Source organism: Mobula hypostoma, chromosome 25 (genome assembly GCF_963921235.1).
Source record: "Mobula hypostoma chromosome 25, sMobHyp1.1, whole genome shotgun sequence".
Lineage (NCBI taxonomy): Eukaryota > Metazoa > Chordata > Chondrichthyes > Myliobatiformes > Myliobatidae > Mobula > Mobula hypostoma.
In genome coordinates, this window is record NC_086121.1 from 21368375 (window position 1) to 21396335 (window position 27961).

Consider the following 27961-nt stretch of genomic DNA (forward strand, 5'->3'; position numbering starts at 1 on the left):
GTGAGGGGACGGATGGGTGTGAGGGGACGGGTGTGTGTGAGGGGACGGGTGGGGGTTGGGTGTGAGAGGACGGGTGTGTGTGAGGGGACGGGTGGGGGGTGTGTGTGAGGGGACGGCGGTGTGTAGGGGACGGGTGTGTATGAGGGGACAGGTGGGGGGTGGGTGTGAGGGGACGGGTGGGGGTGAGGGGACGGATGGGTGTGAGGGGACGGATGGGTGTGAGGGGACGGGTGTGTGAGGGGACGGGTGTGTGTGAGGGGACGGGTGGGGGGTGGGTGTGTGTGAGGGGACGGGTGAGGGGGTGGGTGTGAGAGGACGGGTGTGTGTGAGGGGACGGCAGTGTGTGTGAGGGGACGGGTGTGTATGAGGGGACGGGTGGGGGTTGGGTGTGAGAGGACGGGTGTGTGTGAGGGGACGGGTGGGGGGTGTGTGTGAGGGGACGGCGGTGTGTGTGAGGGGACGGGTGTGTATGAGGGGACAGGTGGGGGGTGGGTGTGAGGGGACGGGTGGGGGTGAGGGGACGGGTGGGTGTGAGGGGACGGATGGGTGTGAGGGGACGGGTGTGTGAGGGGACGGGTGTGTGTGAGGGGACGGGTGGGGGGTGGGTGTGTGTGAGGGGACGGGTGAGGGGGTGGGTGTGAGAGGACGGGTGTGTGTGAGGGGACAGGTGGGGGGTGGGTGTGAGGGGACGGGTGGGTGGGAGGGCAGGGAAGTGTATTTCTCTTTTGCTGCTGCTGTCCATGGCGTTGTTCTACTGACCATGTGTGGCCCCCCTCCCCCAGCACATCCTTGGGGGTGTTGGTCAGTAACGCAAACGGTGCATTTCGCTGCCCGTTTCGATGTACACGTGGTAAACAGAACTCAGTCTGCACTGTCCCGCTTATAATGAGGGTTAGCCGAAGTGTCTTGGGACACTGTCTGGCTTCCGTTGTTGCATGTTTTGGGATGGACCTTCCCAGAGGGCAAATAAAGGCCAACACTCTGCCCAGCTTTCAGGAAAACCAGCACTACTGCTAAACTGGGATTGCTGCCAATGTATACACTCAATAAAGTGGCTGACAGAGAATCTCATTGTGAATATGACAGTATAAAAACATGAAAAGTCCTGTGATTTCAGTCTCATCCTGTCTGGAGCTCTCTCTCCTTCAGATACTGTAGAATGCAACCAGTAACAAACGCGGTGTTATTCAGCTGGGTTTTATGTGAAAACACACTTAACCAGCCACTGACAGACTTCTGATTTCAGTGTTCTCATCTCATGCTGACCTGTTACAAAGCCTCTCTCTCTCTCAGACACAAGAACAGCTGTTCTCCTCTCCTCCAACCACACTGACCCGGGAAGAAGCCCAACCCCGGTCAGAGTGCCGTGCTGCTAACGGGGCTGAATTATGAGCACTGGGTGCAGCGTGCATCATTGTTTGACGTGCAGTCCCATTAAGTTGCCACAGAGATGATGAAACTGAAAGGGATAGAAACCCACCCAATTTGCAGTGAATGCAGTCTTGAAAATAAGCCTGGGGCAGGTCACGTCTAATTCCAAATAACTCAAAGAAAGATGAAGCTCCTGCACTCCCTTCAGCACATTTGCACCATTGAGCACATTTACAAGGAGCGCTGTCATGAGAAAGCAGCACCTATCATCAAGGACCCTGCCAACGTCTCGTCTCACAACTACCATAAAGCAGGGGGTACAGTCATTTTCGGTCCCACACCACCAGGTTCAGGAGCAGTTACTACCCCTCAGCCATCAGGCTCTTGAACCAGAGGGGATAACTTCACTCACGCCAACAATGAACTGTTCCCACAACCTACAGACTCACTCTCAAGGACTGTACCACTCAGGTTCCCAGTGTTACCTGTTATTTTATTTACACATTGGTTGTTTGTCAGGCTTTATGTGTTTTTTTTCATAAATTCTACTGTAGTTCTTTATTTTCCTGTAAATACCTGCAAGAAAATTAATCTCAAGGTTGTGCATGGTGATATAAAAGTACTTTGACTTCATAGGTTTTATAACAGATATTTTCTCTGTTTGCTATATTTAATGATTTTCAATCCATAGATTATTAATGTCTATTGATTATTTACTAGGTTTTATTCAGTGATAAACTTTGAATCTTCCTTTGTTTCTATTACGAACACTCAGGCTGTGGCGATGAGAGATTTCGCCTGTGCAAATGCGGTGCTGCAGTCGGTGACGATTCTCAGCCCAGAACTGGGGCAGGGAAACAGGCAAGGGCTGTGTGATCTACATTGCTGCTTTTGGAGAAACAGACCCGCGTCTTCTTCAGGGGCTGAGAGAGGACGGTATTCATTATGCTGAAGAGAATGTCAGTCTTCCCTTCCTGGCTGGCGACGGAGACAGGAGAACAGCAGGTTGGGACGGTTACCGCACAGATGCTTCACTGCCGACTAGAGACATCAATCAAAGGCAGACTCTCTAACTCCGGGCAAAGCACGGGCTGTGTCGGGTAGTGTTTAAAATCACACAGCACAATGGCAACACCTGAATGCAACTTGCCAGTAAATTAAAAGCAAAAAATAAACTGTGATTACAGACAGTCCCCATGTTACGACGGGCAGGGTTCCGTTCCTGAGAACCGTTCATGATCCTAATTGTTTGAAACCTGGAAATGAACAGCAGCGCGTGGGAGAGCAGGGTAGACGCGGGAGGAGCGGCCGCCAACCGACCTCACTGACTCAGCGAGTGGGCAGCCCAGCCCAGCCCCCGATCGTTGCGGCTTTGGGGTGCGGTTGGGGCGGGTGGGGAGAGAAGGCACGTGGGAGTCCCCCGTTCCCACCCAGAGGTCGCGCAGCGACCGGGACCCTGTACTGGAAATTTGAAACAAAAACAGAAAATGGCAGAAACACTCATACCGGACAGCACCTGTAGAAAGAGAAAGAAAATTAACACATAAGGCTCGGGAGATCTTCAGATCCCTTACCCTCACACATTTAATCTGTTTCTCTTTCCACTGCTGCTGTCCGGCCAGTTTTGTTTTCTAAAAAAGTGTGATAAATAGTGTGGTCCACCAGAGTGGTGTCTGTGTGATCTGAACTTCAAATTCTTCCCAATTTCACTAACATTCCTCCTATCCGATATGATACTCTTCCACCTTCCCTCCACTCGATGACATACATCGGATTCCAGATTTCCAAAACCCTGTGTTTAAGCACTTCATTCGGTCCCGCTGAGCCTTTGCCCCTAGCCTTCTGTCCCTCCTCTTCTCCTTGCAGAACATCCCTGGTGTCGGTACCCTTCAGTTTCCTCCACACTCAGCTTCGGAATTCTCGCTCTGCACACGGCCCAACCTCTCCAGCTCCCCCTTCCTTCAATTCCACCCCTTTGACCGGGTTTATAATCATTTCGCTCGTACTGTCGGCTGTCGATTCTAGTCTGAGTCACTGGGGGACATGATATAAATCTTGGGTACAATTGCTACCATCAGGCCCGACGTTAGAGCTCCTTGCTAAATCCAGTGATAGTGACGATCAAAATAGAAACTGAACCCGACACGATTTCTTGAACTCTTATTTTTTTTCCACTAATTATTCAGACTACAAATAAACCCAAATCAACATCCCCAAAAGAGGCACTTGGCAATGAAGTCTGACTTTAACAGGGTGTCAAAAAGAAAACAGCAAGTGCAGCGTCTAGGCGCACAAAAATCCCCGCTATTGAGTAGCGATGTCGCCCTCACACATTCTAGAAAGGAAGGCTGAAAACATCTGCTCTATGTTGTTTCCTTTAGACACTGCACCCAAATAATGCCTGGGTGCTGTCACACCTTGTTGGCTACACAAACCAGAAATAACAAAAACTCGACAGATTGTGTCTTATGCGCAGAGGCTATTCAGAGATCCGGATGCTGGCCTCCTTTATCTAGCGGTTTAATTTACTGCTGGATCTATTGCAGTGACAGAGAAGTCACCTTCTCAGCTGACTGGGTTCATCCAGGCGAGGTGTGAGCATTTGCTGTTCAAGCCAGGACTGCCACCTACAGCAGCTCTCTGCCTAGTAAAGTGGACACTGAGCGCATGTTCGCAGTCTTCTGCTGCTGTAGCCCATCCACTCCGAGTTCTGACCGATTGTGCATTTTCAGAGATGCTCTTCTGCACACCACTGTTGTAACGCGTGGTTATTTCAGTTACCGTCGCCTTCCTGTCAGCTTGAACCAGTCTGGCCATTCTCCTCTGACCTCTCTCTTTTGCCCACAGAACTGCAGCCCACTGGATGCTTTTTGCCCATCTGTAAACTCTAGAGCTGGGGTTCCCAACCACTTTTATACCACGGACCCCTACCATTAACCAAGGGGTCTGTGCAACCCCTCCTCTAGAGGCTGTTGTGCATGAAAATCCCGGGAGTTCAGCAGTTTCTGAGATACTCAAACCACCCCATCTGGCACCAACAAACATTATAGAGTCAAAGTCACTTAGATCACATTTTTTTCTAATTCTGATGTTTGCTCTGAACAATAACTGAACCTCTTGACCATGCCTGCATGCTCTTATGCACCGAGTTGCTGCCACATGATTGGCTGATTAGATATTTGCATTAACAAGCAGGTTGTGCGGGTGTACCTAATAAAGTGGCCACTGTGTGTATATTGTTATTTATCCTCACTGATCTGATCTAAGACGACAAATATTAAATCTGGTCACACATTGCACAGACTCCTGAATGAATTAAATGCAGTCCATTTACATTTTTAATTTCAGGTTGAGATTGCTGGCACCTTTGTTTCTGTCCCCCAGCCCACTGTCATGCAGTCATGCTTCAGTGCAACCTACATTACTCACTGCCTGTGATAATCTTGCCAGAGGAGCATATATTAAACCTCTGCCAGTTCCAGTCTGCACACAGTCCTCAGGGAAATCAGCAGCTGTGTAAGTATTAATCCCTAGTTCCAGTTATAGTGCAAGAAATTAGTCTGAATTCACATCAGTCTGACTATCTCTGCTTACATTTCAACGGGCTGATGTAAACACTCATAATTACAGACCTGCACAGTTATTCTGCAGGCATACTGCACTCTGCTGCATTATATTTCCCATATACTCAAAACTGTAACAAATAACACTAATTACAGCAGTCAGCCGTCAAAATGCAAAAATACAAAATCATAGCTGCAATTTAAAATATATCACTCACCTTAACTATTCATTAATAACAGTAACATCATGTGCGAATGCACTCTTGTCACCGATGGCAGAGAACTTAGAACAGTACAGTACAGGAACAGGCCATTCGGCCCACAATGTTGTGCTGAACCAGCTAAAAAGCAAATCAAAAACACCCAAACACTAATCCTTTCTACCTAGACCATGTCCATATCCCTCCACGCAAACACAAGGAAATCTGCAGATGCTGCAATTTCAAGCAACACACATAAAAGTTGCTGGTGAGCGCAGCAGGCCAGGCAGCATCTCTAGGAAGAAGTACAATTGATGTTTCCGGCCGAGACCCTTCATCAGGACTAACTGAAAGAAGAGCCAGTAAAAGATTTGAAAGTGGGGGGAGGGGGGAGATCTGAAATGATAGGAGAAGACAGGAGGGGGAGGGATGGAGCCAAGAGCTGGACAGTTGATTGGCAAAAGGGATATGAGAGGATCATGGGACAGGAGGCCTAGGGAGAAAGAAAGGGGGAGGGGGGAAGCCCAGAGGATGGGCAAGGGGTATAGTGAGAGGGACAGAGGGAGAAAAAGGAGAGAGAGAAAAAGAATGTGTGTATATAAATAAGTAAATAATGGATGGGGTACGAGGGGGAGGTGGGACATTAACGGAAGTTAGAGAAGTCAATGTTCATGCCATCAGTTTGGAGGCTACCCAGACGGAATATAAGGTGTTGTTCCTCCAACCTGAGTGCGGCTTCATCTTTACAATAGAGGAGGCCGTGGATAGACATATTAGAATGGAATGGGACCTCCCATTCCACGTCCACGTCTCATTCCCATTCTGACATGTCTATCCATGGCCTCCTCTACTGTAAAGATGAAGCCACACTCAGGTTGGAGGAACAACACCTTATATTCCGTCTGGGTAGCCTCCAACCTGATGGCATGAACATTGACTTCTCTAACTTCCATTAATGCCCCACCTCCCCCTTGTACCCCATCCGTTATTTATTTATATACACACATTCTTTTTCTCTCTCTCCTTTTTCTCCCTCTGTCTCTCTCACTATACCCCTTGCCCATCCTCTGGGTTTTTCCCCCCTTCCTCCTTTTCCTTCACCCTGGGCCTCCTGTCCCATGATCCTCTCACATCCCTTTTGCCAATCAACTGTCCAGCTCTTGGCTCCATCCCTCCCCCTCCTGTCTTCTCCTATCATTTTGGATCTCCCCCTCCCCCTTTCAAATCTCTTACTAGCTCTTCTTTCAGTTAGTCCTGACGAAGGGTCTCGGCCCAAAACGTCGACTGTACCTCTTCCAATAGATGCTGCCTGGCCTGCTGCGCTCACCAGCAACTTTGATGTGTGTTCCATATCCCTCCATCTTCCTTGTATCCATGTGCCTATCCAAAGGTATCTTAAAAATTTCTAATGTATTTACCTCCACCACCATACTAGGCAGGTATGAGTAAAAAAACTTACCCCTCACATCCCTCTTGAACCCACCCCCTCTCAGCTTCAATGCATGCCCTCTGGTATTAGACATTTCAATCCTGCTAGAAGGCTTCAACAGGTTCACCATTTTCCATGCAATTGAGCTGGTTCACAGCTCCCCGGATTCACCCATGGATTTGTCTCCAGCATCGGCGCAGAAGGTGTTCCTGAAAAGAGACGTCAAGCACCTTCTGCTCACAGCCCACCTTGGAGCCAAGGATGCAGGGAAGGGAGGATGGCTGATCTTGCGGGGGGGGGGCGGGGAGTTGGTTCTCCCAGGTGCTCGTACAAAGGGCAGGGCTTCCAGAGATGGCTGATGAGTAACCGAGGAGAATGGGAATGCGGTGGGCTCGTCAAATATGAATTTTGAGAAGTAGACACTTGAAATATGGATTTAGGGAAAGACTTTGTAGAGATGCCAAATTGAGATCCTTATCGAAGTGACTGAAATGTTGAAATAGGGATAGAGAGTGTCTAGCTGACTGAGGTCGTAGAGGGAGGCAGGGAATCGAGCATGGATATTACTTCTCTGTATGAATAATTTGGGGTCAGGAACAAGTCTTCAGATGCAGACGACCAGGTGTGGAGGAACACTGTTGCAGAGTTGGTGAGTCACTTGTCTTGTTTTTCTCACCTCCAGCCTGAAATCCCAGGTGGCATGGTGCGTGAGTCAGATGAAGCTGGCACACAGCTCCATTAGCCTTCTGATTTGTTTATGCTTTCCCAGGGGCCTCCTGGTGTGGGTGGGAAGCTCCTGCCTCGAAACATGCAAGTGACAGGGGCGTGGTGCTCCATCATCTGAAACCCCTGCTGCTACTTGCCAGCGACTGTTCCAGATTGTGGGGTTGTCTCCCACAGGAGCCGTCCTTCAAACCTGCCATGTACCCAGTCCGGTCACAGCTGATCAAAATCCCAACTTCACTTACTAGCTCTTCCCCCTTGTCCCGTGTGAGCACATGGCCAAGTGGTTAAGGCATTGGACTAGCGACCTGAAGGTCATCTGAAGGCCGAGGCAACGTGTTGTGTCCTTGAGCAAGGCACTTAATCACACAGTGCTCTGGACGACACTGGTGCCAAGCTGTATGGGTCCTAATCCCTTCCCTTGGACAACATCGGTGTCGTGGAGAGGGGAGACTTGCAGCACGGGCAACTGCTGGTCTTCCATACAACCCTGCCCAGGCCTGCGCCCTGGAGAGTGAAGACTTTCCAGGCGCAGATCCATGGTCTTGCAAGACTAACGGATGCCCCCTTGTCCCTCAAATCACACTCGGAATGAAAATCTACCCATCTCAGTATTGCAGGCTTCACTGTCCCAGCCTCTGTTCCTTCCGCAGGAATAGAGGTCTGAAGTTCCAATAACTTCGAACTGAAGTGACACACACAAAATGCTGGAGGAACTCAGAAAGTCAGGCGGCATCTACGGAAGGAAATAGACAGTCCTGGTGAAGCATCATGGCCCGGAATGTCAACTGTTTATTTTCCTCCATAGACGCTGCCTGATTTGTTGAGTTCCTCCAGGATTTTGTGTGTGTTTATCAAGATTTCCTGCATCCGCAGAATCTCTTGTATTTCTGACTTAAGTAAGTTGTTCTGATTTCAGCCGAGCTCTAATTTTAAGATTACACCCAAGCTAAATGAGATAATTGTTCTGTTCTTTTGTTATTTTCAACTCTTCACCCCATGCTCGCTCCTAAACAGAATGCAGAGGAAACCTGTCGCCTGCAGTGGATTCTTTCAGCATTGGTCTTAATTCCACACTGCAGACAGTTTTCAAGATCAGACAGTCCGCGATAGTCTCAAACAGCACTTCCTCATTTAGTTAGCTGTTGAGCCAAACACTTTAAAGGAGTTGCCAGGACAGATGACATTTTACATTTTTCACTATCAACAGAGCACTCTGTTGCATGTCTAGTGTTGTCTGTAACCAAGTCATGCACAGACCATCACTGATCATTTGTGGAAGTTATCCTCATGACTTGGGTGGCAGAGTGGAGATACATCTCTACCAAAGGAGAGGTAAGGCGCACCTTCTCTCCGCGAGCCTGCAGGTCACCCTTGGGCAAGGTGTAGCACCTGCTTAGCCCCCTGATCAGGGTCACAGGAAGCCCTGGGAGCAGATGGTGGATGGTCATGTGAGCAGCTGGTGCTTATCACAAGCCCTGCGCAAACATTGAAGCCAGGCAGACATTCTCTGAAGAGTATTGATAATGGCTGGGGTCATCCGCCTTGTAAAGACACTGCCCAGAAGGCAATGGTAAAACCACTTCTGTAGAAAAATTTGCCAAGAACAATCACGGTCATGGATAGACCATGATTGCCCATGTCATAGGACACGACAAATAACGATGATGATGGTCCCCATACATTCTGGTCTGCTCTCAAAACTAGTTTCTTTTCCCAACCCAAGTTACACATCGCACTCACCCTGACCATTCAGGTGAGTTTGGCAGAAAATACCAACTGGGTAAAGTAGGCAAATCCGCAGCCTGGGGTGATAAATGGCAGTAGCATTGACCACCAGCTACAAACCCTCCCCACTTTCTGTCCAACATTAAGGGCTCAAACGCTGGGAGGGTGGGGTCCTTTCAGATTTTTTTCATTTTCAGAAATAAACCAGTTAAACCCACAATTTTATTCATGCACATTACAAATAATAAACAGGCTCTATTTTGGGCCTACCTGTAACAGGGTCTGTCAAGGTTTGATAGAAGAGCATCAGAAGGACCGTGGAAAAGAGGGAAACAAGGAAAGGTTAATAGATACACCTGATTTTATTTGAAACATCCATTCTCACACAAATTCAAATCATTTAGGCCTTTGTGAGCCTTGTTATTTACTTCTTCCCATTTCATAGTAATTAATACAAAACAGATTGAGGATTAATTTACACAGCTCTAGTGCTACTTCACTTTGATGTCACAGTTAAAACGTAAAGCGACCTTATCCACAATCTGGGTCCCAACTTAGGGCAAGACTGAGGCAGAAAGAGAGTCCTGAATTTTCCTGGAGAAGGGGTCTTACTTTGGAGTCAGGTTAGAATCCAACAGATGAGCTCTGCTCCAAACCAGAGTCAGCTGGCTTCACATTCACAGTGGTGGGAGTCACTGAGTGTGACTGCATCATTACAGGCACTAACAAAATTAGAACAGGCTACGCAGTGGATGTGAGGCAGCACAACAACACAGCTTCTGTCCAATACTTGCTCGTTAATAGTTGCTGAAAAGCTACCAATTTAAAGGCAAACAGCAGGTTTTGGTACATGCAGTGAGATGTTTACCATGAATGTTGCCCCCCACCCCCCCCCCCGTGCTCTCAATAGCATAACATAACCCTCGAGCTGCCTCTGCAATGGGAATGCTGGTCACTGCTCTTTCCTCTGCTCCTTTTAGGGTCACTGAGTTGTACCATGCAGAGGAAGCTCTTTGACCAACCATGCCCATGCTGAGCATTTTGCCCGTAAACTCTGACCCAGCAGGTCCAAATCAAAAGACCACAAGACATAAAAGCAGAATTAGGCTATTTGGCCCATCGAGTCTGCTCCTCCATTCTATCATGGCCGATTTATTTTCCTTCTCAACCCCATTCTCCTGCCTTCTTCCTGCAGCCTTTGACCTTACTAATCATGAACCTCTCATGTCTTAGTCCTGACGAAGGGTCTCGGCCTGAAACGTCGACTGCGCCTCTTCCTATAGATGCTTGGCCTGCTGCGTTCACCAGCAACTTTGATGTATGTTGCTTGAATTTCCAGCATCTGCAGAATTCCTGTTGTTTTTGTTATGAACCTCTCAAACTCTGCTTTAAATATATCCAATGACAGGCATCTGCGGCAATGCATTCCACAGATTCCCCACCCTCTGGTAAAGAAATCGCTCCTCATCTCTGTTCTGAAGGGACACCCTTATATTCTGAGGTTGTGCTCTCTAGTCCTATGTGCCCACTCTCCCACTCCTCCAGGGGTTCCTAACCTTATTCGTGCCATGGATCCCGACCATTAGCCGAAAGGTCTGCAGACTCCAGGTTGGGAAACCCTGTATCTATATGTTGCCTGTCTGAAGAGTAAGTGATGGTATCTGATTTCACAGTGAACACAGATATCAATTGCTCTCTGTGTAAAAAAAATCATCTCAATCACCATTAATGAAACTTCCTCTTACCTTAAAACCAACGCCCTCTTGTTTTAAAAAATGATTCTGACTATTTTGCCAATCTATGCCTCTTATAATAGAAACATAGAAAACCTACAGCACAATACAGGCCCTTCGGCCCACAATGCTGTGCCGAACATGTCCCTACCTTAGAAATTACCTAGGATTACCCACAGCCCTCTATTTTATTAAGCTCCATGTACCTGTCCAGGAGTCTCTTAAAAGACCCTGTTGTATCCGCCTCCACCAACATTGCCAGCAGACCATTCCATGCACTCACCACTCTCTGCGTAAAAACCTTACCCCTGACACCTCCTCTGTACCTACTTCCAAGCACCTCAAAACTGTGTCCTCTCGTGCTAGCCATTTCAACCCTGGGAAAAAGCCTCTGACTATCCACACGATCAATGCCTCTCATCATCTTATACACCTCTCATCCTCCATCGCTCCAAGGAGAAAAGGCCGAGTTCACTCAACCTATTCTCATAAGGCATGCCCCCAATTCAGACAACATCCTTGTAAATCTCCTCTGCACCCTTTCTATGGTTTCCACATCCATAATTTTGTATACCTCTGTCAGTTCATCTCTCAGCCTCCTTTAGTCCAGGGAAAACAAGCCCAGCCTGTACAATCTCACTCCACAACTAAAGTCTTTCAATTCAGGCTACACCCTGGTGAATCTCCTCTGCCCTGTATTCAGCAGAACACATCTTTCCTGTAATGCCACCACCAGATTTGCCCACAATATTCCAAGGCATTCTACCTAGTGTATTGCAAAACTGCAATATAACTTCCCAACTTTTATATCCTATACACAAGAAAGTCTGCAGATGCTGGAGATCCAAAGCAACGCATACAAGATGCTGGAGGAACCCGCAGGTCAGGCAGCATCTCTGGCAATGAGTGAACAGTCGATGTTTCAGGCCAACACCCTTTTCTCAGGACTGAAAAGGAAGGGGGAAGATGTCAGAATAAAAAGGTGGGGGAAGGGGACAGAGGCTGGCTGGAAGGTGACAGATGAAGCCAGGTGGGTGGGAAAGGTAAAGGGTTGGAGAGGAAGAAATCTGAAAGGAGAAGTGAGTAGACTATAGGAGAAAGGGAAGGAGGAGAGGACCCGGGGGGGAGTGATAGGTAGATGAAAAGAGGTAAAAGGCCAGAGTGGGGGATTAGAAGAAGTGGGGGGAGGGGAATGCCAGAAGGAGAAATTGATATTCATGCCATCAGGTTGGCAGGTTGGAGGCTACCCAGATGAAACACCCTGAGGGTGCTGAGATGAGGCCATGGACTGACATATATCCTTTTCCCATACCTATTAAGAGAAGCATGCCATATGCCTTCTTCACCACCTGCATTTCTACTTTCAGGGAATTATGAACGTCACCTGTTAACAAGGATGCAAATCTTTCCATCAGGGAGTCAGCTATCTCCTCCCTTGCTTCCCATTGCAAACTGGGTTCAATCTTATCCCTCCGTGTACCACAACACTCCTTCTTCTTAATACTGACCTGTTCCAGATTATCCATATACCCCTCCCTAAACTTATGATCTTCCATGTTCTTCTCCTTGGTAAATAGATATGCTTGGGGCTTCTCCTTTATCATCCAGCTGCGCATATAGGTTACCGCTTTGGTCCCTAAGGGGACCCACTCTGTCTTTGGCTACCCTCTAGTTCCTGATAGACCAGAAGAATATCTTGGGATTCTCTTTAATCTTTCATGGCCTCTTTTTGTCCACCTAATTGCTTTCTTAAGTTCTCTTCGTGTGAGTGTTTTTATCTATTGGTGCCAACAGTAGGATGCTTCATCTGCTGGCCACAGACACGTGAGTGCGCTAACCCTACTCTAATGGCAGTGAGGGAGATGGACAGTCACTTTCACTTGGTGCTCCTATACACCAACTCGCGCCACAAATCCAGAAATCGACAAATCCTCGGCAAAGTCAGAATCTAGATTGATTTCAAAAGTCTGTTGGTGCAGTGTTTTAGAAGAGCATCCTTCACAAGACCACTTATATTGTTACCACTACCACAGTTAAAAAAAAGCTTACTAATCGCATCTTGCATTAATCTTAGAAATGTAGTGCTGACCCCTTGGTCTTTCTGCTGTTTCAGTTCACGCAGACTCCACATTGTATTCAGTTTATGAGGTACAATGGTCAGACAATCAGGCACTGTAAGATTGTGGAGATACTTTAAGGAATGTAGATTCCCTGTGTTGGATGATCACGAGAACCACGAACCAACAGCTTCATTAATATCCGTGCCACCTGCTGATCTGATTCCATTCTACTGCTTAAAGCGAAAGCTCCTGTAACTGAAGACTAATTAAACCAGGTAATGATGTCTCCCCAGGAAGTACCTGCATTGCTAGTGGCCTGAATTTCTGTTGTACAAAGGTCTATTATCAAATGAATCATCAAGTTGTTCCACTGTCTGTCCTTGTACTGTCTTGTAGAGTCTTGTTCGGTGTCAAACATGAAGCTGGAGCATCTCTCCTGATTGCATGGTGCCCAGTCTCTCCCCAGGCAAAGCCACTTTAGAGCAACACACACACACACACACACACACACACACAATCAGCAGGTCAGGTTGCATCTATGGAGGAGAAGGAAGAATCAACGTTTCGGGCCAAGACCCTTCTTCGGGACACTTTAAATCTGGGTCCTGTGTGGAGAGGTGACTGCCTATACAAAATTCATTCTGACTGCGGCTCCTATGGGAATACCGTTAGAACGAAGACGTTCCAGGTAGCGGCTCGCGCCAGCCACCTGGGTTCAATTCCTGCTGCTGTCTGTGATGAGTTTGTATGTTCTTCCCATGACTGTGTGGGTTTCTTCCGAGTGCTCTGGTTTCCCCCCACGTTGTAGATTAACTGGTCTCACTGGTGTAATCGGGCACTGCAGGCTTCTGGGCCAGAAACGCTGAATCTCCAAAAAAAAAATAGATATGATAGAAAATTGTGTGTGATTGGAGCCAACACGTTGTGAACTTAGTACATGTCTGAAACGCCAGGCTATTTGTGACTACGGAATGTAAAGGCAATAACTCAAGCTCTGTCTGATGACAGCCAAAGGGCCGATTCCAGGCCACCATGATCTCAGCTGAAGCCCTGCTGCACCCAGCGAAGCTTCTCTGCTGGAAGTGCAGGATTAAAGAACCGTTTCTTCCTGGCAGACACTTCAAGTGATCAAACACTTCGTGTGGAGCCTCAGTGATCAAAACCGCACACAGCACTCAAAGTGGAAACTGATCAGAGCCCTCTGTGATTATTCATGATGCTGTCCAGCCCGATCTCAACTGATAAGACGATAAACTTCAGAATTCTTTTCATTTTGCTTATTCCTACTTCACTGTAACCCTGCATGAATGTTCAAAGTACATCTCTGTCACCATATACAACTCTGATTCATTTTCCTGCGGGCATACTCAGCAAATCTATAGAATAGCAACTATAACAGGATCAATGAAAGATCAGCCAGAATGCAGAAGACAACAGGCTGTGCAAATGCAAATATAAATAAACAGCAACAAATAATGAGAAAATGAAATAACAAGATAAAGAGTCTTTAAAGTGAGGTCACTGGTTGTGGAAATATCTCAATGAATGGGCGTGAGTAGTTATTCCCTTTTGTTCAAGAGCCTGATGGTTGAGGGGTAGTAACTGTTCTGTTCTTGAATCTGGTGGTGTGAGTCCTGAGGCTTTTGTACCTTCTGCCTGATGGCAGCAGTGAGGAAAGAGGATGGCCTGGGTGGTGGGGATCTCTGATGACGGATCACAAACAAGAGAAAATCTGCAGATGCTGGAAGTCCAAGCAACACACACAAAATGCTGGAGGAACTCAGCAGGCCAGGCAGCATCTATGGAAAAGAGTACCATATAACCATATACCCATATAACAATTACAGCACGGGAACAGGCCATCTCGGTCCTTCTAGTCCGTACCGAACTTTTACTCTCACCTAGTCCCACCGACCTGCACTCAGCCTATAACCCTCCATTCCTTTCCTGTCCGTATATCTATCCAATTTAACTTTAAATGACAACATCGAACCTGTCTCAACCACTTCTGCTGGAAGCTCATTCCACACAGCTACCACTCTCTGAGTAAAGAAGTTCCCCCTCATGTTACCTCTAAACCTTTGTCCTCTAATTCTCAACCCATGTCCTCTTGTTTGAATCTTCCCCACTCTCAGTGGAAAAAGTCTAACCACGTCAACTCTATCAATCCCCCTCATAATTTTAAACACCTCTATCAAGTCCTCTCTCAACCTTCTACGCTCCAAAGAATAAAAGACCTAACTTGTTCAACCTTCCTCTGCAACTTAGGAGATGAAACCCAGGCAACATTTTAGTAAACCTCCTCTGTACTCTCTCAATTTTATTGACATCTTTCCTATAATTCGGTGACCAGAACTGTACACAATACTCCAAATTTGGCCTCACCAATGCCTAATACGATTTCAACATTACATCCCAACTCCTATACTTCAATGCTCTGATTTATAAAGGCCAGCATACCAAAAGCTTTCTTCACCACCCTATCCACATGAGATTGCACCTTCAGGGAACTATGCACCATTATTCCTAGTTCCCTCTGTTCTACTGCATTCTTCAATACCCTACCATTTACCATGTATGTCCTATTTTGATTAGTCTTACCAAAATGTAGCACCTCACATTTTTCAGCATTAAACTCCATCTGCCATCTTTCAGCCCACTCTTCTAACTGGTCTAAATCTCTCTGCAAGCTTTGAAAACCTACCTCATTATCCACAACGCCACCTATCTTAATATCATCTGCATACTTACTAATCCAATTTACCACCCCATCATCCAGATCATTAATATATATGACAAGCAAGTACAGTTGACGTTTCGGGCCGAGACCCTGCTGAGTTCCTCCAGCATTTTGTCTAATGATGGACATGGCTTTCTTATGACAGCGTTTCGTGTAGATGTCCTCAATGGTTGGAAGGACTTTGTCCATGATGTACTGGGCCAAATCCACTACATTTTGTAGGATTTTCTATGATCCATCTTCATGGATTTGTTCTCATACCCATCCCAACATAATAGATCTCTTCTTAATCAGTTCATAGAATCATAGAACATGGAAACAGGACAAGTGGGCTAGTCCCATCTGTCCATGTTTGGCCCATAACCTCTCCTAGCCATGTACTCATCTAGATGATTTTAATGTGTCGCTAATGTTCCTGCCTCAACTACTATTTCTGGCAGCTCATTCCAATTATGCACCACCCCCTGCGCAAAGAATCTGCCTCTGATGTCCCTTTGATCTAGAATCAATGCTCTATTCTCCGGGAAAAAAAGACCATGTATTTTCACTTTGTCTCTGCCCCTTGATCTCATGATCTTACATACCTCTAATAGATCATGCCTCAAACTCCTATGTTCTGGGAAATAAAGTTCTAGTCTTGGCAACCTCTCCCTATAACCCAAGGGCCTCCTGGTCCATGCAACATTCTGCACACTTTCTAGTTAATAATATCTTTCCTATAACAGATTGACAAACTGTACAGAGTGCTCCAACTGTCCTTTTACACAGTGACCAGCTTCCATCTTCTGACATCGTCCCCCTCCTTTGGTACACGATGCCCCTCCAAAGCGCTGTCCGTGATTATGGGTCAACGTCTGCTCTTGCGTCAACACCTTTAGCTGAGCGACCGGGATACTGCGATCACGTTCCGTTTTCCATCCCTCGGTGTGCTTTTTAAATCGTGGCTGACTCTCACAGCTCATGTGGTCAGTCACCAAGAACCGTCCTTCACCTTTTCTCTGCAATGTCTCCTTTGCTGAACCCCACTTTGTGCCTCTGTTATCCTCTGCCCCGGGCTCGCATATCAACGTGAAAGTTCTCACCTTCGTTCTCATTTCCATTTATCGACTGCCCCAGCTCACCACAACAACCTCCTCCAGATCTAAACCCCACTATCGTCAAACACCCAGGCTCACCGTCCTCCAGAAGAAAGAACATTGAATTGAGTTCTCCTAACCTCTGTGTGTCCCAAATTCTTAATAGCGAACTAAGTACTTCTAAACTAAGGATCATCAACCTGTAATGTTAACAGTTTCACTTGCCCCAGAGATGCTGCCTTACCTGCCAGGTATTTACAGATATTTTTCAATTTTAGATTTCCAGAGGCTGCAGTATCTCTCAGTTCCAGGGTTGTTTGTTCTCTCTTTCTGTCATTCTCTATTTATATCTCTTTCAGACAGAATAACTGTGATTAATAAGCCTTTATCTCCTGCTCTCAGATACATTGCCACTTATGTCATTCCACCTCCCTTTGTTTCCATCCTATCTCAGACATTCCCCTTTGTTCTCCTTATTCCCCTCCTCCTCACAAAGTAAGGCACGTTTGATTTCAAACACGTCCCAGCTCTTCTTGCAGGATCACTTACTTGAAACAACTGACTCTGTTTCTCCCTCTCTCTCTGGAGATGCTGCCTGACCTGCATTTGGTGTTTGGTCGTACCCTTGCAGCGTTAAGGATACGCATGTTGGGGTCATCTATTGCATCCAGTGCTCCCGGTGTGGCCTCCTCTACATCGGTGAAACCCGACGCAGATTGGGGGACCGCTTCATCGAGCACCTCCGCTCCGTCCACCAAAACAGACAGGATCTCCCAGTAGCCACTCACTTCAACTCTGCTTCCCACTCCCATTCAGATATGTCCATACATGGCCTCCTCTACTGCCATGTTGAGGCTAAACTCAGGTTGGAGGAGCAACAACTCATATACCGTCTAGGTAGTCTCCAGCCCCTTGGTATGAACATAGAATTCTCCAACTTCCGGTAATTCCCTCCCCCTTCCTCTCCCTATCCCTATGTCACTCTGCCCCCTCCTCCAGCTGCCTACCACCTCCCTCTTGGTTCCGCCTCCTTCTACTACCCATTGTGTTTTCCCCTATTCCTTCTTCACCTTTCCTGCCTATCACCTCCCTGCTTCCCCTCCCCCACCCCTTTATCTTTCCCCTTACTGGTTTTTCACCTGGAACCTACCAGCCTTCTCCTTCCCAGCCTCCCCCCACCTTCTTTATAGGGCCTCTGCCCCTTCCCTCTACAGTCCTGACGAAGGGCACCGGCCCGAAATGTCGACCGATCTTTTCCACGGATGCTGCCCGGCCTGCTGAGTTCCTCCAGTGTGTTGTGAGTGCTGCTTTGACCCCAGCATCTGCAGATTATTTTTTGTTAAGGATATGCATGAGAAACATGTGGACGGCGAGGTCCCACAAGCGACACACCCACAGTGACTAGACAATGTCTTCTGGCAGCGCTTTGAGATTTTATCCATGGTTAGGTTAAGGGTGAAAGGTGAAAAGTTTACCGGGAACACGAGGGGAAACTTCTTCACTCGGAGGGTCGTGAGAACGTGGAACAAGTTGTCAGCAGAAGTGGTGCATGCAAGTTCAATTTCAACACTTGAAGTTTGGATAGGTACATGGATGGTAGGGGCATGGAGAACTATAGTCCTGGTGCAGATCGATAGGAGTAGTCAGATTAGAAGAAAAGGAAAGCTTACAAAACGTTCAGAGAGCTAGGTAATGTTAGAGATCTAGAAGATTATAAGGCTAACAGGAAGGAGCTTAGAAAGGAAATTAGGAGAACCAGAAGGGGCCATGAGAAGGCCTTGGCGGGCAGGATTAAGGAAAACCCCAAGGCATTCTACAAGTATGTGAAGAGCAAGAGGATAAAATGTGAAAGAATAGGACCTATCAAATGTGACAGTGGAAAAGTGTGTCTGGAACTGGAGGAAACAACAAAGGTACTTAATGTAAAAGTTGCTGGTGAACGCAGCAGGCCAGGCAGCATCTATAGGAAGAGGTACAGTCGACGTTTCAGGCCGAGACCCCTCGTCAGGACTAACTGAAGGAAGAGCTAGTAAGAGATTTGAAAGTGGGAGGGGAGGGGGAGATCCGAAATGATAGGAGAAGACAGGAGGGGAAGGGAGGGAGCCAAGAGCTGGACAGGTGATTGGCGAAAGGGATATGAGAGGATCATGGGACAGGAGGCCTAGGGAGAAAGAAAAGGGGGAGGGGGAAGCTCAGAGGATGGGCAAGGGGTATAGTGAGAGGGGCAGAGGGAGAAAAAGGACAGAGAAAGAAAGAAAATAAATAAATAAATAAATAAATAACGGATGTGGTACGAAGGGGACCTCTCATATCCCTTTTTCCAATCAACTTTCCAGCTCTTAGCTCCCTCTCTCCCCCTCCTATCTTCTCCTATCATTTCGGATCTCCCCCTCCCCCTCCCACTTTCAAATCTCTTACTATCTCTTCTTTCAGTTAGTCTTGACGAAGGGTCTCAGCCCGAAATGTTGACTATACCTCGTCCTATAGATGCTGCTTGGCCTGCTGCGTTCACCAGCAATTTTTATGTGTGTTGCTTGAAATTCCAGCATCTGCAGATTTTCTCGTGTTGAGGTACTTAATGAATATTTTACTTCAGTATTCACTATGGAAAAGGATCTTGGTGATTGTAGTGCTGACTTGCAGTGGACTGAAAAGCTTGAGCATGTAGATATTAAGGAAGAGGATGTGCTGGAGCTTTTGGAAAGCACCAAGTTGGATAAGTCGCCGGGACCAGATGAGATGTACCCTAGGCTACTGTGGGAGGTGAGGGAGGAGATTGCTGAGCCTCTGGCGATGATCTTTGAATCATCAATGGGGACGGGAGAGGTTCCGGAGGATTGGAGGGTTGCGGATATTGTTCCCTTATTCAAGAAAGGGAGTAGAGATAGCCCAGGAAATTATAGACCAGTGAGTCTTACTTCAGTGGTTCATAAGTTGATGGAGAAGATCCTGAGAGGCAGGATTTATGAACATTTGGAGGAGAATAACATGATTAGGAATAGTCAGCATGGCTTTGTCAAAGGCAGGTCATGCCTTACAAGCCTGACTGAATTTTTTGAGGATGTGACTAAACACATTGATGAAGGTAGAGCAGTAGATGTAGTGTATATGGATTTCAGCAAGGCATTTGATAAGGTACCCCATGCAAGGCTTATTGAGAAAGTAAAGAGGCATGGGATTCAAGGGAACATTGCTTTGTAGATCCAGAACTGGCTTGCCCACAGAAGGCAAAGAGTGGTTGTAGACGGGTCATATTCTGCATGGAGGTCGGTGACCAGTGGTGTGCCTCAGGGATTTGTTCTGGGACCCCCTACTCTTTGTGATTTTTATAAATGACCTGGATGAGGAAGTGGAGGGCTGGGTTAGTAAGTTTGCTGAGGACACAAAGTTTGAAGGTGTTGTGGATAGTGTGGAGGGCTGTCAGAGGTTACAGCGGGACATTGATAGGATGCAAAACTGGATTGAGAAGTGGCAGATGGAGTTCAACCCAGTTAAGTGTGAAGCGGTTCATTTTGATAGGTCAAATATTATGGCACAATATAGTATTAATGGTAAGACTCTTGGCAGTGTGGAGGATCAGAGGGATCTTGGGGTCCGAGTCCACAGGATGCTCAAAGCAACTGCGCAGGTTGATTCTGTGGTTAAGAAGACATACAGTGTATTGGCCTTTATCAACCATGGGATTGAGTTTAAGAGCCCAGAGGTAATGTTGCAGCTATATAGGACCCTGGTCAGACCCCACGGAGTACTGTGCTCAGTTCTGGTCACCTCACTACAGGAAGGATGTGGAAGCCATAGAAAGGGTGCAGAGGAGATTTACAAGGATGTTGCCTGAATTGGGGAGCATGCCTTATGAGAATAGGTTGAGTGAACTCGGCCTTTTCTCCTTGGAGCAACAGAGGATGAGAGGTGACCTGACATAGGTATATAAGATGATGAGAGGCATTGATTGTGTGGATGGTCAGAGGCTTTTTCCCAGGGCTGAAATGGTTGCCACAAGAGGACACAGGTTTAAGGTGCTGGGGAGTAGGTACAGAGGAGATGTCAGGGGTAAGTTTTTTGCTCAGAGAGTGGTGAGTGCGTGGAATGGGCTGCCGGCAACGGTGGTGGAGGCAGATACGATAGGGTCTTTTAAGAGACTTTTGGATAGGTACATGGAGCTTAGAAAAATAGAGGGCTATGGGTAAGCCTAGTAATTTCTAAGGTAAGGACATGTTCGGCACAACTTTGAGGGCCGAAAGGCCTGTATTGTGTTGTAGGTTTTCTATGTTTCTAAATGGCTCAGCATGGACTAGATGGGCCAAAGGGCCCGTTTCCATACTGTACTTTTCTACGACTCTATGACAATGGAGAGAATTTACTTGCTCTTTGAATAGTGGGGTATGATATTTTGAATACAAGTCTTCTCCAGGCTACCAGCACCTGGCTATCTGTACATACAAATGAGTGATTTGGAGATTGGCAGTAACTGATTTCCCGTCTGCTGCAGACACCTCCTGCCTGGTGAGAATGGGGCATTTCTGCATGCCTTCTTTTCCCGCCTTCCTCACCTCCACCTCCCCCCCCCCCCGCCACTAAACCCCTGAGTAGGAACAATCAGGGTCTGGTTAACCTGAGCAGAGCAGACTTGCTCACTCACTGATTCAGTGAAGCAGGCTAGTGGTCGCTCTTCCCACACCTTTCCACTCTCCCCCATGGCTGTTTCTGTGATTTTACACACACACACACACACACACACACACACACACTGCTTTTCTTCGCTCCTAATTTACGCAGTTTGGCTTCTGAGCAGTTCCCACCTGGAGACTTATGACAGTACAATTATTTCTCTTTAATATAAGTACTTAAAGACATTTTGTTAAAAAGATGTGTTACACTGAACCTACACCATTTACTAAACAATGAGCTGTGTTTGCTGAATTGAGAACAAAATGATTTCTTTAATCCAGTTTATATTGGCTATTTTTTATCACTGACAGGACAAACGCCTCAATTTAACATTTTATTCAAACAATGACACCTCTGACAGTGGGCCATTCCTGCAGGGCCAAACTAGAGATCAGCACTTATCTAGATAATCAGCATTCGATTGTAATGTTTTACAGCCCATGCATACTGTGTACTTGTCAACAAATGTTTAATTAGAGTCTGTTTCTACTGAGTCTGATTTTTCTTGTTTAATTCCTCCAACTTGCATAGTTTAGTTTGGTAATTTTTTGAGGTAATGATGCCTGCAATCTTAACAACAGTTTGAAAGTGAGATACAGACAGAGAGAGAATGAACAGCAAAGAGAAAGATGGATAAACAGAGAGAATGAGAGAAGTACATGAGACACAAACATGAGAAAATCTGGAGATGCTGGAAATCCAAGCAACTCACACAAAATGCTGGAGGAACTCAGCAGGTCAAGCAACATATATGAAAGAGATTAAACTTTCAACATTTTGAGCTGAGACCCTTCATCAGGGCTTTAGAAAAAAAGATGAGAAGTCAGAATAAGAAGGTGGGGGGGGAGCAGAGGAAGAAGTACAAGGCAGTAGGAGATAGGTGACACTGGGAGGGAGAGGGGTGAAGTAAAGAGCTGGGAAGTCGATTGGTGAAAGAGATACAGGGCTGGAGCTCCAGAGGGAGTTGATGGGCAGATAAGAAGATAAGGTGAGAGAGGGAAATGGGAATGAGGAATGGTGAAGGAGCAGGGGTGGGGTGGGGCAATTACCAGAAGTTCGAGAGATCGACGTTCATGCCAGCAGGTTGGAGGCAACCCAGATGGGATACTCCTCCAACCTGAGTGTGGCCTCATTGCAGCAGTAGAGGAGGCCATGGACTGACATGAACAGAGATACAGAGAGAAAAAGAGTTGTAGAGAATGAGAAAGGGACATAGACCTGGTAGACAACTTTCAAAATAGGCTTGGTCATAGATGAGAGAGGCTAGTTGCAGAGGAGTTGTCTTTCTGAGTGGAGGTCTTTGACCAGTGAACTTCCCCAAGGACAAATGCTGGAACTCCTACTGATTACAATATACATATGAATGATTTGGATGAAAGTATAGGTTGGCTGAATGGTAAGTTTGCAGGTGAATAGAGTTGTGGATAAGGAAGTAGGTTGTCAAAGGACTTGGCAGGATATACACCGGTTGGAAATAGGGCAGAGAAATGGCAGATGTGGTTTAATCCACATAAACGTGAGGTGTTTCACAGTGGGCAGTCAAATGCAAGAGGAAAATATACAGCAAATGACAGCACCCTTAGGAATATTGTTGTACAGAGGGATCCTGGGATTCAAATCAACAGTCTATCTCCTTCCTGCCCATCACCTCCCACTGGTGCTCTTCCCCCTTCCCTTTCTTCTGTGGCTTTCTGTCCTTGCCTATCAGATTCCTCCTTCTCCAGCCCTTTATCTCTTTCACCAATTGACTTCCCAGCTCTTTACTTCACCCCCTCCCCCTCTCCTGATTTCACCCATCACCTCCCACCGTGTACTTCTTCCTCCCCACCCCCCACTTCTTACACTGACTTCTCATCTCTTTCTCCAGCCCTGGTGAAGGGTCTCACCCCAAAACGTCAACTGTTTACTCTTTTCCATTGATGCTGCCCGGCCTGCTGAGTTCCTCCAGAATTTTGTGTATACATTGTTTGTATACTTGTGTGACACAGAAAGAAAAACATCAGACACTTTAACACACGTGTACACGAAAGTACGCCAAGGTATTGCATACACACGCCCAGAGCTCTAATGTATTTCAGACAACTCACACTCACGTGACTGGGTTACTTCACTTGATTTGTCTGCACCCCAAAACACGTGGTGCAGCCTATCCAAGCATTTAAATGGCAAATGACAGTCTGGCTAGGAGAAGAGGGCAGTGTGGAACCCTTCATTATAGACTGAGTGGAGGAGAGAGCAGAAACTGTCCCAGATGTGCACTCGAGAGGGCAGAAACTCTGCCAGATGTGCACTTGAGACCGAGTTAAAGAGCACTGTGGAATTTAGCTTTGATCATATCTCTTTGTGTGCATTCACTCTGGCTGTGTGATTAAATGGCCATTTAAACAGGGTGCTCTGCAGTTAACTATTTAATCACCTGCAATAATTAGTTTAGCAATCCTCAACTGCTTTGCCACACCATGAACAGCACCTATTTCTCAGCAGAGAGGTTGTTAATTCCGGGCAAATATTCATCTGGGAGGATTGAAGAGAAATTGAGAACAAGAATTGGCCTAAGGTGTAGTAAGGGGCAGGGGCTCGCAGCCTGAGGGCGTCAGAAATCTCATTGCATCAAACGCGGGCAACCACATGGGTCCTGCTTCACGCACCCAGGCTGAGCTCGTCAATTTGATCAACTTTGCCTCTAACTTCCACCCTGCCCTTAAATTCACTTGGTCCATTTCTGACACCTCGCTCCTCTTTCTTGATCTCTCTGTCTCCAACTCTGGAGACAAACTGTCAACCGACATCTTTTATAAACCTACCGGTTCCCACAGTTATCTTGACTATACCTCTTCCCAACCCTTCTTCTGTGAAAATGCCATTCCCTTTTCTCAGTTCCTTCATCTCCGACACATCTGTTCCCAGGAAGACGGTCTCTTCCTCCCCTGGTACCCCTCCTCCTTCTCTTTCTCTCATGGTCCACGCTCCTCTCCAATCAGATTCCTTCTTCTCCAGCCTTTTAACTTTTTCCACCTATCACCTCCCAGCTTCTTACTTCATCCTGCCCTTCCCGACCCGCCAGTCTTCACCTATCACCTTCTACCTCGTCCTCCTTCTCCCCCCCACCTTCTTATTCTGACATCTCCACCCCTCCCCCACCTTCCTTTCCAGTCCCGAAGAAGGGTCTCAGCCCAAAACGTTGACTCATTACTGTACTCATTTCCGTAGATGCTGCGTGCCCTGCTGAGTTCCTCCAGCATTTTGTGTGCATTGCTCTGGATTTCCAGCATCTACATAACCTCTTGTGTTTACCATTGCATCAAAGATACCTGGATCACAATTTAAAGAGCCACGCCCACGGACCGAGGGCTGGGAAGTGGAAATACCTTACGTACAAATCAGCTATAAGCCACGAGACCTCTCGAATTTACTCCCCCAGCTCCATTTATGATCAGCATGGATATGACAGGGCATTGGCCTCCCAAGTCATAACGTCCCAAGATCTAAGCAGACCATGTGGAGATGTCCCAGCAATCTCTGATATCTATCAAATGCCTCCTTGTACCAGCAGCAGAGGGATTTTCACTTGGGCCTGTTCCTCAGTGTGAACCATCTACAGAGGCCAGCCCACCATCGTTCACGGACGATGCAGTCGCCGATGCTTTGTATTCAGTGGCACACACCTCAGTGATAAAATTGTTTTATTTTATTGAGATATCTGTGATGTGATGCATGTTCAGACCACTGCAGAAACTCACTGTAGAAAGAAGGAGCTTGCATATATACAGCTCAGGCTCCCAGCAAACGAAATCTCTTTCAGAGGCGTCATTGATATAAGGCAGGAAAACGCAGTGGCTAATTAGCGCACAGCAAGATTCCACAGGCCACTAACTTGGTGCCATTGGGTCAGGGACAATCCTGGGAGAGCTACTCCTGTTCCAGTTAATCCATGGGGATGTTGGGGGGGGAAGGTCTATGTTCGTCTTAAAGAGGTGAATGAAGCGTCCGATCAGTACCTCAGCCAAAACATTGCATCTGTAGTGGTCCGGTGCTCCCTTTGCACTGAACTGAACTACCAGCTTCGTTTATGTGTTCATTGTTCACATAACCTTCTCACTGTTACTATCAGGAAGGAGGTACAGAAGCCTGAAGGCACACATATGGCAAATCAGGAACAACTTCTTCCCCTCTGCCATCTGATTTCTGAATGGACATTGAACCCATGAACACTACCTCACTACCTGTTTATTTGTTTCTATGTTTACACTACTTAGTTTAACTTAATTATTTAATATACACATATATAAATACACTTAATGTAGTTCATTTTTTATCATGTATTGCATTGTACTGCTGCTGCCAAGTTAACAGATTTCACAACATATGCCAGTGATATTAAACCTGATTCTGAATCTCTGATAAAGGGGCAGGAGCCCAGATTTCACAGTAGTGGGGTGACTAAGCAAAACCTGCAAACGTACAAAGTATTGCTTCGAAAGTGCCTATGAACAGAAAGATTGCTGCGGACCTGGAGGTTAATATAACTAGAGAATAGCACTACTCAAACAAAGCAGTTTGGCGCAGTCGGGCCTTTGTTACGCTTACTCACAGCCGGTGTTAGTTATCTTATCAAATGATGATGCACTTTGGCAAATGAGACAGCAAAATGAGATAGGAGCCAGGTGGCATGGTGGCACAGCAGTTGGCATAAAGCTTTAGCGCGCCGGGGATCGGAAAATCAGGATTCAATTTCCGCTGCTGTCTGTAAGGAGCCTGTACATTCACCACGTGACCACATGGATTTCTTCTGGATGCTCCAATTTTCCTCCCACATTCCAAAGTGACATACAGGTTACACTGAGTAGGTTGCGGGCATGATATGTTGGTGCTGGGAGACCATAAGACATGGGAGCAGAATTAGGACATTCAGCCCATCGAGTCTGCTCCACCATTCCACTGTGGCTGGTCTACTATCCCACTCAACTCTATTTTCCTGCCTTCTCCCTATTACCTTTGACACCCTGATTAATCACAAAACCTACCAACTTCCGCCTTAAATATACCCAATGCACAGCCCTCTGCAGCAACAAATTCCACAGATCCACCACCATCTGGATAAAGACATTTTCCCTCATCCCTGTTCTAGGTGGATGTCCCCCAATTCTGAGGCTGTGCCCTCTGGTCCTGGACTCCCCCATGAGAGGAAACGTCCTCTCCACATCCACTCTATCTAGGCCTTCCAATGTATGATAGGTTTCAGTGAGATTCCACCCCACCATTCTTCTAAACTCCAGCCCAGAGCCATCAAATGATCCTCGTATATTAACCCTTTCATTCCTGGGACCATTCTCTTGAACCTCCTCCGGCTCCTCTCCAATGACAGCACACCTTTTCTTAGATAAGGGGCACAAAACTGCTCACAGTACTCCAACTGCGGTCTGACTAACGCCTTATAAAGCTGCAGCATTAAATCCCTGCTTTTTTATTCTAGTCCTCTCGAAACGAGTACCTTCTTTGCCACGGAGACGGGAATCTTTCTTCTCACTGGAAGCATGGCAATAGCTGCAGCACATCACGACCAATGGTGCAAGCAAAGTACTTCACCAGTTCCGATGTACAAGTAACAAGTAAAGCTAATTTTTTAAAACACACTGTTATGAGAGGCGTAGGTAGTCAGGTTCTTTGTCCAAGGGTGGAAATGCCAAATACTAAATGGCAAAGGTTTAGGTTGAGAGGGGGAGAATTTCAAGGAGATCTACGGGGCGGTCTTTTTTTAACGCAGAGAGCAGAATCAACATTTCAGAGATACTTAAACTGGCGCACGAACAGGCAGGGAATGGAGGGATACAGTTCAGGTTCACGCAATGGAATTAGCTCAGATTGGCACACATGATCAGCACAGACATTGTGGGCCGAAGGGCCTGTTCTCACATTCTACTGTTCAATCTTCACTGGATCCAGAGGTGTCAGGAGAACAGGGGCTACAGCGTTATTATCGTTACCAATAAAATGTATTTTTAATATTATATCTGACCTGTTTTATCCATGGAAGCCAAAATGCTTACAGACTTCAGTAATTTAGTACTATTAATGAAAAGTCAGTGTTACTTTCCTGCCATTTTGTTTGCTACGACTCTTTGAAGTTCACTGTTGTGTACTTCACACTGTTAATCAAACACACTGTTATGAGAGGCGTAGGTAGTCAGGTTCTTTGTCCAAGGGTGGAAATGCCAAATACTAAATGGCAAAGGTTTAAGTTGAGAGGGGGAGAATTTCAAGGAGATCTACGGGGCGGTCTTTTGATTAAGCCTTCTTTAAATAATTAATTACGGGTTACATGTAAAAATACACCAACTGCATATGTCATCGTGCTAGCACGCGATACGTGCACGCCTCGCTTAAAGAAAAGATGAAGCCAGACATGCATTCCTGAATTCCCCGTGTTTTCCTTTGGCTTAATTTAATGTTTTGACGTTACAAAACATGACATTCACCCTCCACTATGAATCGCTTTTCCTGAGATGATAAATGCACATTTTCTTTACACAGTTGAAATCTCTTTGTTACACAGCACATAATGGCTTCCATTTAAAAGCCCCAAGCTCCAAGTGGTTCCATTGGCCCACTGCCAACTGCTGAGCAGTATGGAGGGCTAGCACTGTCAGACAAGGGAATCTCTCTGAAGCAA

General features: G+C 46.6%; 1 protein-coding gene across 1 annotated transcript in view; it reads right to left on the reverse strand.

Annotated features, from left to right (window-relative positions):
* Positions 1-27961, reverse strand: part of acap3a (ArfGAP with coiled-coil, ankyrin repeat and PH domains 3a) — a 384840-nt gene that overhangs the window by 76853 nt on the left and 280026 nt on the right. The window contains exon 10 of the mRNA XM_063033259.1: positions 9285-9296. Coding sequence (XP_062889329.1) covers positions 9285-9296 — 12 coding nt within the window. The remainder of the gene's footprint in view (positions 1-9284; positions 9297-27961) is intronic.